This window comes from Ochotona curzoniae, unplaced genomic scaffold (genome assembly GCF_017591425.1).
Source record: "Ochotona curzoniae isolate NIBS_2020 unplaced genomic scaffold, NIBS_Ocur_1.0 contig_883, whole genome shotgun sequence".
Lineage (NCBI taxonomy): Eukaryota > Metazoa > Chordata > Mammalia > Lagomorpha > Ochotonidae > Ochotona > Ochotona curzoniae.
The window spans coordinates 71,382,374-71,395,078 of NW_024466599.1; the positions used below are offsets into that span (position 1 = coordinate 71,382,374).

At 46.8% G+C, this 12,705-nt stretch overlaps 1 protein-coding gene across 1 annotated transcript in view; it reads left to right on the forward strand.

Moving 5' to 3' along the window:
• Positions 1 to 12,705, forward strand: part of NPAS2 (neuronal PAS domain protein 2) — a 150,840-nt gene that overhangs the window by 97,097 nt on the left and 41,038 nt on the right. Inside the window, exons 5-7 of the mRNA XM_040993811.1 lie at positions 1,790 to 1,879; positions 8,659 to 8,779; positions 9,759 to 9,872. Coding sequence (XP_040849745.1) covers positions 1,790 to 1,879; positions 8,659 to 8,779; positions 9,759 to 9,872 — 325 coding nt within the window. The remainder of the gene's footprint in view (positions 1 to 1,789; positions 1,880 to 8,658; positions 8,780 to 9,758; positions 9,873 to 12,705) is intronic.

Below are 12,705 nucleotides of genomic sequence, written 5' to 3' on the forward strand. Positions count from 1 at the left end.
AATCTGCATGTGAACTATATTTAAAGAAAATACAGAACCTTCTGCAGAAGCAATGCATGTTAAGTCTGTTAAATTTAAAGCAGCTTGCGAAGTGGAATGTCGAATTAATGCGTCATTCTGCTGCTTTATATAAATCAATTTATCTTGTAATTCTTGTGGAAAAGTAGTTTAAAAAGCACATTGCATTACAGTATGAAGCTTTTTTGAAGAGCCTCGGGCTCCAACATTTCTCCCCACAGCCCCCCAGTGATGTTCAAAGTATTAGAAAGCATTTGGTCTTTTTGGGTTTTTTTCCAGCTCCAATTTCTTTTTCCCTTTTTTTTCTCTCTTTCTCTCTCTCTCTTTTTTTGTTTGTGTGTGTGTGTTGTCTTATTCTTTCCCTTTTTTCATTTTTTTATTATTATCATTTTATGATACAGTTCCATAGGCCCTGGGATTTCCCTTATCCCCTCTCCAAATCACCCCCTCCACTGAGTTCCCCTGTATTATTACAATAGTATAGTTCTTCGTAAACAGTCATGTGTCCATCATTGTGGGCATGGACAGTGGCAGAGTTCAACATCCTATTGCCAAGTTATATTTAACAGTTTCATTGGGAGTCCATCTTCGACATAGCTTAGGAGGGTGTGGCTAGGTGCAAGGCCACTACGGATTGTGTTGGAGTTGTAATGATCAACGTTCAGATAGATGGTAGGAAAGTGCTACCCACATGAAAATAAGTCTGAACTTGAAAAGACATAGAAGGGGAGAACACAAGGATGTTCTTTGTGAGAAAGCCTCACTCACCTTCAGCCTCCCACTTGATGAGCTCCTGCTGTGGCAGGCACGCAAGAGCTGCCATGCGTTTTTCAGACCTTCTGAGATGCTTATGGATCCAGATGAGTTCCACATGCCCCGTGGCCACTCAGCCTTGAATATGGATGTGCACGTGGTTCCCAAGCGATGTGACCCAGTAGGCACTTCTGCTATGGCGGAGTGTAGGCAGAGGTTCACACTGGCCGATTGGCACTCTTCTATATTTACTTGGCATTATCCAAGTCTCTCATCCTTATGAAGACTTTTATTGCTAAGCCCAACGTGAGAGCTGGGACAGGGTGTGGGAACTTTGAAGCGCCACTGCTTATTGGAAGGGCGGTATTTTTGGTTTAGTCCAGTAGCATGCTTATTACTCAGCCATCTTAGGCAAATTCCCTAGCTCAGTTTTGTTTGATGATACCCACCAGCCACATTTTTATTTTACAGAGACTGTAGCAGTTTTCTTTTTTTAAGATTTGTTTTATTTTTATTTGAAAGGCAGATTTTTTTAGAAGAAGAAAACATAGAGAGAGAGAGGTCTTCCATCTGCTAGTTCACTCCCCAAATGGTGGCAACAGCCAAAGCTGAACTGATCCAAAGATAGGAGCCAGGAGCTTCTTCTGAGTCTCCCACAAGGGCTCAGGGGCTCAAAAACTTAGGCCATCTTCTGTTGATTTTCCAGGCCATAAAAAGAGAGCTGGATCAGGAGTAGAGCAACCAAAGCCCAACTGGATGCCAGCATGCAGGCAGGAGATTAGCTTGCTACACAACCATGCCAGCCACAAGCCTGTAGTGTTTTTGCAGCTGATTTCCTCCTGGGCTAGAGGTATTCCATGTGAGAAATAGTTCCACACAGATGGCAGAAAAATTCTATGGAAACACTCTGAGGTTTAGCAAAGAAAGTCAGTGTCATCAAGCAGGGTCCTCTACCTTGGGATGTTCTTGTCTTTACAAAAGGAGTGATCAGATGCTTGCAATGTTGCATTTGCCACAGGCATTGGATGGCTTCATTATTGCAGTGACGACAGACGGCAGCATCATCTATGTCTCCGACAGTATCACGCCTCTCCTCGGGCATTTGCCGGTGAGTCTCTGTTGTCGTGACATTTACCTGGAAGCATTAGCATCTTCTCCAGGAGAATCATTCGGGTCTCAGATTGCACATGGTGCAGCTATCAGGGGCTGTATGTGAGAAGGGGCAGGGTAGGTGTTCCTGATTCCTGGCAGGCGAGACCAGGCCAAGGTCAAGACGCCAGGGGCAAAGATGAAGGGCAGATGCTAGCATGCTTTTTTTGGAGAAGGCAAGGTACCATAATCTCAGCCAGGCAGGACCTAGAGCAGGGATCCTGATGCATCCAGAGTTGCATTGCTCTTCAGAAGTCACAGTACAGGCCATGGAACCAAGAGACGGATGGGCCTCCCAGGTCAGCTGAGGGCCTTCGGAGCGATGGTCAGCAGCTGGCTTGGGCAAGGATGTGTTCTGGGGCTCACTGGGAGATGTCTGCGGTTGCACACAGGTAGTAATGCTTAGTGGTGGTGAGGTCAGTAGCAGGTGGGATGCTGGGGATGAATCCCCCTGGGAGGGCATTGTCTTAGATGGCCTTGGATAGCACAGAGTAGAGGTCCACTCTGCGGGCAGGGGTGGGCAGTGGAGGCTGGAGATGGGTGAAGCAGCATGTTCCCCAGCTCCTGTGTGATGTCCTCTCCATCCCCTCTCTCCCCATGCCTTGCTCTTCTGTGTCCTCCTCTCCCTGTTCTCTGTACACACCTTGCTGACCTCCTCACTTGGGATGAAAGGACTCTTAGATCCATGTCTGGCCAGTCGGGTGTCCCTCTCTGAAGGTCTCTTTTGGGTTAGCCTTCCATTTCCTGCCACATCCACTATTTGTTCCTCCAGAACCTGGCCTTGATGGCAGTTCCTCCATCAGCATCGGGTGTGACTGGTTGGGATAAAACATCCTCTGTTGTCTCTCCTTCCTATAAGCACAGCCAACTCCTACCCCACTACTCCATACCCCAGCACATGGGTGGCAAATTTATATAATCAAGACGGTCACAACTTTCCCTGAGCTTATACCTAGAAAGTCTTGGGTCAGAATGATGCTGGAAGATTGTGAATCCTTCACATTAGCTTCACTTGCCCCAAAAGTAGTGTGGCCTTGCTCCATGGACACCTTCCACCTGCTATGGAATGCGAGCCAGCTCTTTTAAGAGCTCAGGACTCCCCCATTGTCCTGAGAGTAACACTATTCTGCAAAGCCTCCTCCACATTTAGGATCATTTCTGATTCAAGCCACCAAATACGTTCTCCCAGGGCAGTCACCATGTGCCGGCACTGAGAAGCATGTTTGTGGGGTAACCGTCTTCCTGTCATACCACCCTCTCCCTCATCTATGTCACCTTTGTGTCCCAGCCCATTCCCTGAAGCCAGGGTGTGTCAGGCTACCACAAAGGGGTTGCTCTGTCCCCCTGACAGTTGTTGGAAGAGACTCCTCCTCAGCTTGGAGAAGTCTGTGTGCCCAGCTGTACCTTGCTTTTCCTCATCCTGGGATGACAGTGACAAATCCAGAAGGGTTCCTGTCATCTGAAGATGGCCAGGGAAAGAGGAGATGGGCGCTCCTTTGGAGGGGGCTTGGGTTTTGTACAGAATGCAAAGGCCTGGGCAGTTCCAGGCACTGGTGGAAAAGGACCAAACACAGCCTGCCTAATGACCTGGGAGAGAGAGATAGCAGCCCAGAGCCATCTCTGGGGTCAACAGGATTTGTCCTTGTAATCATCTGATGACCCTGGTACTGCCCGTGGCAGAGAACACCTCAGGACCACTTTAACTCCCTTCTAAACTCCAGGAGGGCTAGAAATGACTCCCAGCCACCACTTGTCAATGCTAGACATACGTGACTGCTTACTACAAGTCTGCACATGAATCCCCACCCCTCCCTGCCCTCCTGTTGTCGGTTGCAAGTGCATCTGAGGCCTGATCAAATCCACGGCGAGCTGATGGGCAGAGGAGCCTGTGACTTTCATGTCTTGTCAAGTCCCACCAGTGAGCAACACAGCAGAGCCTGTAGGTGCAGCTCTGCAGTGCCCACACCAGTCACTGCCCTGTGCTGGTGCCTCTCTGAGGCTGAGGACTTCTGGTGCTCAGCTCTGTACTCCATTTGCCAGGATTCATACGTGCCTGTTACCCGGGAAGTGCTCTAGGCCTATTGCAACTGATGGGGCCTCTCCGCCCTCAGGGCATGGTCATCCTTAGGGGCTTGTGATGTTGTCAAGAATTCACCCACTCAGCCATCATCAGTGAACACATGCTGAGCACCTGCCACATACCAGACACATCAGGGTCCCTTACCTATGTTAATATGCAAATTGCCTGTGCAACTCCAGCACAGAGTGAGGTCAGACCAAGTTTGCTGTCCTAGCCTTCACTGACCCCATGAGTTAGGTCATGACCCTGAACACAGGTCAGGAAACAGAAGCGTGTAGGCACGTCAGCAAGGGGCTGGATGGGAAGTAAAGCAGATGGGACTTGAACCAGTGTCCATATGGGATGCCAGCCTTGCAAGCAGGAGATTAACCTGATGGGCCACAATACCAGCTCCAGAAATAGATCCTTGTGACTTCTCTTTTGCTCAGTCTTGTGAGCTTCATCCAGCCAACACTGCTTGGGGTACTGTTGCTGGCTCGCGTTCATGACACCGCAGAGAATTCTCGACACATTCTGCAGGAATGCGCAGTGAGTCCTGCCTCCCTTCTGTCTTCAGACTCTTGGAAGGCGCTGCTGTGAACACTGCATTGTGTGGCCCCAGTAGCACTTGCAGGCATCCCTTGGACATGTGCCCAGGTGTAGACCAGCTGGGAGGCAGGACAGATTGGTGCCCTCCTCCCTTGGCAGTAAAGCCAGACGGCTTCTAAGCAGGTGTGCCAGTCCAGAGAGATCCAGGCGCTCTGTGTCTCAGAGCTGGGTGTTTGCTGTCAGACTTCTTCATGTTGGTCAGTCTGGTGTATCTCATGGAGCTTGGCTTGGTTTTTCTACCAGTGAGAAGGAGATTGACGTTTTATATGTTGATGGGCTATTTGGACTTAAGTGCCTATTTGGATATTTTAACATTTTCCTATTAAATTTTCTGGACTTCTTCTTTTCTTGTAATTAAGGTTAAGCCTTCTTTCCATGATCTGGACACTATACCTCTGCTAGGGTTTTGTTTTTGTTTTCAAAGATTTTATTTGAGATGTAGATAAGGAGAGGGAGAGAGAAAAAGAAAGAGATGCCTTTCACACACTGGCTCACTCCCCATATGGCAACAGTCAAGGCTGGGCCAAACTAAAGCCATGACACCTGCAATTCCATCCAGGTCTGGAATTCCATCCAGGTCTCGGAGTACTGTTATAATCACCTCTTGGGTAGCAGGGATGTCCAAACACAAAGAGCCATCACTGGATGTATCAGGCCAACAGACGTTAATCTGTCCTGTGTACTCGGCCTAGGGAAGAACATCCCACACCACACAAGAGCCATCATGGGACGGGTGGTAGAGTACTAAGAGGGCGGGGTGAACCCTACCACTCACAGAAGAGTGAGAGCAGAACCCTGGACTTGGGCATGAGCAGGAACTGTACCTGGTCCCATGGTAAGGGCAGTGTTTGGCTTGCGAAATCTTAACCTTGGAAGAGAGCTTGCTTGTAAACTAGTCCAGGCCCTCAAGACTTGACCTGTGTCAAGGTAATACTGGCCTCAATTTTAGATTTTATCCTACAAATACTTGGGTATTTTGTGAACAGAGATACTCTTTAGAAAAAATTAAAAAGCTTGGTTGATTTGATAATTGAAGATGGAGAGAGAGAGAGAGAAATCATCTATCCATTAGTTCACTCCCCAGATGACCACAATGGTCAGAGCTGAGCCCAGCTTAAGCCAAGAGCCAGCAACTTCATCCACGTCTCCCATGTGGGTAGCAGGGGCCCAACCACTTGGGCCATCCTCCACTGCTTTTCCTAGGCCGTTAGCAGGGAACTGAATCAGAAGAGAAGTTGCTGAGATACAAACCAACACCCACATGGGATGCTGGCATTACAGCTTAACCATTATGCCACAACACTGGCCCCTAGAGATGCTATTTTTTGTATAATTGTGTTGTTATATTTTATTAAATCACTCCTCCAAGGCCAAAGCTGTTGCCATGTTATCTGGCCATCCATTTGATTCTGAATCTTAAACTCTCTGATTCTTCGGGCCAGCTCAAGAGCCCCTGTACTTCCCTGAGCCCACTCCCACGATTTCCCAAGGGGAAGATTCCCCAGGACTTCTCACGTATGCCCCTACTCATTGTGGCCAGCCTAAGATCCCCCACCCAGATTCCTGAGCCTCTAGGGGACATCCCAGGACTCGGTGTCCCCCAGGCTCACTTCCAGCCAGCTGCCATGTGCATCACACATGGGCTCATAGCACTTTGGTGTTGCCGGTTCAAGAAGGAAGGATAGGATGCCTTCCTATGTCCTGCTGTAGTTTCAGCTCATCCCTGGCTCTCGGGAGAAGTGGAAGGGGTGCAATGTGGCCTTTGGGACAGCTGTTCATGGTGAAGCTCGGGAAAGCAGCAGCTCCACCATAAAGCAACCAAGGGCCTCTCAGGAAGTTAGGAGGTAGGACCTCCCACCTGGGACAGATAAGGGACTTCCTGATGCAGTGACTCTGCCACCCACTGACTGCAGAGGGTGCCTTTCCTCTGGTGTCTCTGCAATTGCTGTCCTCTCAGTCAGTAGAGCTCAGCTCATCCAGGGCTCAGGTGCAGCTGGGATCCACTCTCCTGTCAGTCCTGGGGCTTCAACTCTGAATTGTCATGGTCGGCATGGGTCTCCAACGTGTGGAAGTGGCTTCATTCTAATATACCAGCAAATGCAGAAACACTGCAAAAAGATGAATGAAATGAAAATATAGCTTTATTATGGTGCAAAAGAAGGTTTTGAAATGTATGCATTCTAAGGGTCTTGGAAAAAGTCCATAGAAAGTGGGGTTTTTTTTTTCCTTTTAGGTTTATTTATTTTTATTTGAAAGGCGTAGATTTGCAGAAAGAGAAGGAGAGAAAGGGAGTGATCTTTCATCCACTGGTTTACTCCCGAAATGGCTGCAATGGCCCAATTGCTGGAAGTGAGCTGGCCCAAGGCCAGGAGCCAGAAACCTCTTCCAGGTCTCCCGCATGGGTCAACCATCTTCTGCTGCTTTTCTAGGCACATTAGTAGGAAGCTGAATAGGAAGTAAAACACCTGGGACTCAAACCAGCACCCAGACAGAATGCTGGCACCATAGGCAGAGGCTTAACCTACTATGCCACGACACTGCCCTCCCCACCCCCATGGAAAATGTTTATTATGAAGAAACAAAACATGAATTTCAAAATTTTTTGCACCTTAATAAAGTTATCTTTTTTCCCATTTTCTATGAACTTTATGAAGCACCCTCACGTAAGGTCACAGTTCTGATCCTGTTCCAGGTATTAACTCACAACCTCCCATATATCCTACCTACCCCTACCTCCATCCTGTGCATCTTTATTCTTCAGCCTGAGATAACCCCATAGCCCTCAGAGCTGCAGGCCAGCAACTAGGCCAAGCACCCCCACCTCCTCACCTTCTTCCACTCCACTACCCGGGGCAGAAGCAGCTTCAGACAGCATGCTCCAGGAAAAGGCCATGGACTAACTTTGTTATCCTTTCTAAGTAACTGAACTATCTTTAAGGAAAAAATTTCTATCGTCTGTGAACATGAGTCACCTTCCAAATCCCAGAGGGAAAGAGCTAAAATATCATCGAGAGTATCACCAGAGCTTGGCGAAGGCCGGAACCGACAGCACAGGCCACGAGGGCAATGGTCGGCAGTGTCAGGGAGGGAAAACCTGATGGTGCCACTGAGGAGCCTGGGGCCATCCTGAATCCTTCCTCTGGTGAGCCACTGAGCTGTAAGCACCCTCCTTACCCCACCAGCAGGTTGAGTCTGTGGTCAGAGGAATATTGCGTGCTCTCTATATCTCCCAATATCTACAACAACAGCTGGCCCCTAGGAGCTATCATGAATGTCAGCTGGATTGGAGTGTCCAATAAGTTGCTTTGGACTGTCATTACTCCCCCATCCATTTCCTGTCTGTCCCTGTGCATACCTTGGCCTCTCTGATGTGTCTACCAGGCTCTAAAATGCAGCCATCTCCCAGTACTGGGGTATGGGGGAATAGACTCCAGATACCAAAATTTAAAGATGCTCAACCCCCTAATTTAGCGTGCCGTGGTATTTGTGTAAAGCCCACACAACACTTCCGTACCCTTGAAACCATCACTGTAGAGATGACAGCTTATTATCCCTAAGAAAGCATGAATGCTGTTTTTGTTGTAATACTGCATGTACTGTTTAGGGAATGAAAGCAGGGAAAGATTGCTCTTTTCTGTCTTCCATTTGCTCCCGGTTGAGTGCATGGACCAAAAGGGCTGGCCATTCAAGTTCAGATGCCTCGTGACCAGAGATGGGGTTACATCCTGTTAAGCCCATCATATGCTGGGAATATCATAAATGGATTGAATGCACCTAACCTTCCAGGCACCCTATCTGAGCAGCATAGTGCCCTGAGGGGTAAAAGATGTTCATCTTTTTGGCCCTGGCACTGACAAAGCTGCCATTCCTGCAACCGGCCAGCACTATGAGAGAGGAGGATTGCACATTGCAAACCCAGGAGACAGCCTAATTGACAGCTTCTATTGGATGGGTGTGGCTCTCCCACCACTGTCAAAAACCATGATTGGAACTCCTGAAAGCTGAGAACCATCTATGCTGCTGGGTGTCTTTGTGGAGTGTGTACCTTTGTTCTTTGTTTTCCTTTCCAGGCAGATGTCATGGATCAGAACTTGTTAAACTTCCTTCCGGAACAAGAACACTCAGAAGTGTATAAAATGCTCTCTTCGCATATGCTCTTGACGGAGTCACCCTCCCCAGAATACTTAAAATGTGAGTTGTTTTGTTCCACTGGCTTTACCAGCTCCAAAGAGAAGAATGTCACATTAGAAAGAAGGTTTGGATGAATTAAGAAGGGAGGACTAATTTTAAGAATAATTTTCCTCATGACTCAGAACATCTCCAAGATCCTTAGAGGTATATTTTAAGTTTCAAGCTAAAAGTGGAGTTCAGAATATGGAAGACATTTAGCTTTCATGTGGAAAATTTGGAAGCTTCAGAATAAGAGCTTGCTCTGTGTGCGTGACGAGAGCCTTTCACTAATGAACGGTGCAAAAATCAGTGCATGGTTTGCTTATGTTAGAGGACATCAAGATGCTAAATTTGCCAAGTAACCAACAGAAAACTGAAGAATGAGGCCACACATCCTGATTCTGGCCTCCCGAGGCTGTCTTTGGGTTATTTACATATGCTTGCAGTTCTTGAAGGAATGTTGATATTTGTATCAAAATCATTGGCAGCCTAGGTGGATGGCTGACTTTAGCAGGTGCCACTCCATAAAGCATGCATGGTAGCATGAGATAGCAAATAGGGTTGCATTTGTTCAAGACTTAGTCCTTTCTCCAGGAATAATTCATCCTGTTGTACTGTGATTTTACTCCCAAGAGAGTTCTTTGAAGGGAGTATCTCCATATGAGCAGCTTTATTTGAAAATGTCCAGAATTAATCAGTGCCAACATGGCCAAACCACAGACACCCCAGAACAAATGGAGACATGAATCTCAGCATCCCCCTTGCACAACGATATATGCAATTGGATCCAAGTATGGAAGGCAGAATATCTATGGATATTTTGGGAGCAAACCCCAGGCTGCAAAGAGGGTTAACTGCATTCAAGGGTTAGTAATAGTGAGAGAACCACTCTGCCTATGGTGGAGCAGATCCCTTGAGCGTTTTCACTAAGCCACTGCTTATTTAGAGTCTGCATAACGCTGATCCGCCTTTCTCTCCTCTTCTCCCTTTAACGGCCCAGCTGACAACGATTTAGAGTTTTATTGCCATCTTCTCAGAGGCAGCTTGAACCCAAAGGAATTTCCAACTTATGAATACATAAAATTCGTAGGAAATTTTCGCTCTTACAACAATGGTAAGCTTTAATGGTCATATAACTGCCTCAGTGTCTTTTATCATGCAAACATGCACGTGGGGTCCTGGGAAGGGCTGGATTAAAGAGGAAGAGAGTTGGTGCTTTTCACATTTGCATTTGGACTTCCATGTTTCCAAGGTACATATTTTTGTGTGTTCATCAATGTTCTCTCCCATCCCAGAAGACACACTCCCACACCTGTTTGTGCCAGTGCCCATAGTCCCCACAAAATGCATGTGATTCATTTATTTTCAGGCTGGTGAAAGAATTCTGTACTGTGAGAACAACTTATAGTTAACAAAGAGCAGGCCCAGCCTACACACTCCGCCAAACAGGCTTTCATTGTGACATGAAGAGGGGGAACTCATTCCCTGAATTTTTTTATCCTCCCTATTATGGTCCTATTGGGAGCAGGTTTGACACAGCTGGCACGTGGGTCTTCTCTCTCAAGGGCCATTTCACCATGAACCAGCAGCCTGTATCCGAGGAATGATGGAGCTGGAGAAATTAAGTGGCAAAATTGTAGTCACTGAAATTACCCAGATAACGAATTGTCCAAACTCTGGCTGCTGAGACATCTGCTCCACATGAGGCATAAGCACTCACTGTCACTTTGGACCCATGCGAAATGAGAACGCAGGCCTGATGCCAAAATGCAGAAGCCAAGTTTCATTGTGGACCAAGCTTAGACAGGCCTGCGATTTGTTAGCTCCAGTCTTCAAAAACAAGTAACTTGTAAAGAACTACCATTTCATCAAAGAGCAAAGATAGGAAGAGTTAGGAAAAAAGATGTTGGCAGGGAATGAAGGAAAGAGTAAAGAGGAAGAAGGAAAATACTACAGGAAGACAAAGAAAGATGAGCTGCAGAAAGGAGCTGAGTACAGGTGCCAGATACAAGCACTGTAGATACCACAAGTGATCACTCTTGTTGCTTAAATTCTCTTCATTGGTCTGTTCCCACAAAGGAGTCCCGCTGCTTCCATTTAGACCCCCAGAGGAATGGGCACTGGGTCCTGACACTGCAGCTAGCTAGGATTTTTTCCATCAACCTCAGACAACCCTTTGTTGTATGTGCTTTGCATGAATACACATGCTTTGTTCAGAATCCTCCAACTAGAAGCTAAACTGCACTCTCCCGCCAGAGTGATTTTTAAGGGGCAGCACTGGATGGAAGGCTCCATGGCCAACTTAGAGACCCTTCTAGAACCAGCCCAGCCAGGGATTGCAGTGTCCTGTGAGTAGTTGGAAATGGTAGGAAGTTTGCTTTCCCAGCATCATGCCAACTCTCAAGTACAGTGGCTGTGTGAATGAGACTTAGTTAACATGCAAATTCTCAGTTTGGGCAGAAGCACTGTAGTTTAGGACACCTACAGGTAGAACCCAGGAGCCTGCAGATGGACTGGACTGTGGACTTATGGTTCAAAGGAACATGAACTCTGAGAATCACACCTTGTTGTAATACCAAAAGCCACCCTGGAGAGATTTTGATGGCACTGCTTCCATATAACTGTGCCATCAAGCTAATACGAATAGTGGCTTGGAATTTGCTCGACATGCTTATGTTGCATTGGATTGCCACGTGATCCAATAATTCTGCCTCTGGGTATACACCCAGAATATTGCAGATCTACTTGCATACCTATGTTTGTAGCAGTGTTCTGTACAGTAGCAAAAATGTGGAGGCAACCCCAAGTGTCTTATCCATGGCTGAAGGCATGAAAAAGCTATGGTCTGTGTCTTCACCAGCTTACTGTTCAGCTATCAAAAGAAAGGAAATTCTGGCCCATGCTGCAACCTAGAGGAATTCTGAAGTGAAATAAACTGGTAAAAATGAGCCAGGCAACAGAGGACAGATATTACGTGCGTCTACCCTGGTCAGGAACCGACAGTCGTCGGACTGAAAGAGGCAGGCAGTTGCAGAGAGCAGAGGGTCCAGGATACCTTGTTTAAGTTCTGTGTGGTACAGAGCATCCTGGAGATGGTTGATAGTGATAGCCACACAGCATCAATGTACTTAGCACCCCAGAACCATGTGTTTAGAAATGCGTACGATGCCAAACTGTGTGTTATATGTATTTTATCACATTTAAAACAAATGCATATGCTTTGGCTATCATGCCAGCTGCTGGACAATAGCATACCCAAGGTGGCCACACGCACATACAAGAAAAGCATCCTGATCCCTAGAGTACCAAGACTAAAGAATTATGGGATGCTGTGTCCTCATGTCCCCATGACAACAGCATATATGTCGTTGAAAAAAACAACTGGTGTTTGGCTAATAGACAGCAGCAGCATCTTTTGTGAGTTTATATACCCGCAGCTCCCAGTGTGATGCAGCCAAGTGTCACTTTGCATCCTCTTGTCATGTGTTATATTTTAGAGGACTTCAGAAAACAGGCAGCTTCATTCTGAATACCTAGGCTTTGGCTTGGGTTTTTTTTTTTTTTTCCACTACTAAGCCTTGACTTTCACTCCAACGTGAGAGCATTTGTCTGCCTGAAAGAATCTGTGGAGGTTATGTGTGATTTGTGTTCTGTTTTGTTTTGGGAAACCGTGCCTGCCCTAAACACACAGCATCGAGAGTAGAAAATCTATAGCCAAGAGTGCAGGATATCTTTTTGGGACCTGTTGTACAAACTAAACACAGAAGAGTTTTCATGAGACAGTAGTCCCCAGTGTAACTGTGCAACCCAGGATAAAATAGATGGCTAGAAATCAGAGACTGGTGCATTTCTGAGATTGGGCCCTAAGTAACTGCCGAGAGTCAGATCTTTTGACCTATGTGATATGCTTTAATATAATGTAAGTTCATGGTTTATGTCTCAGTAGT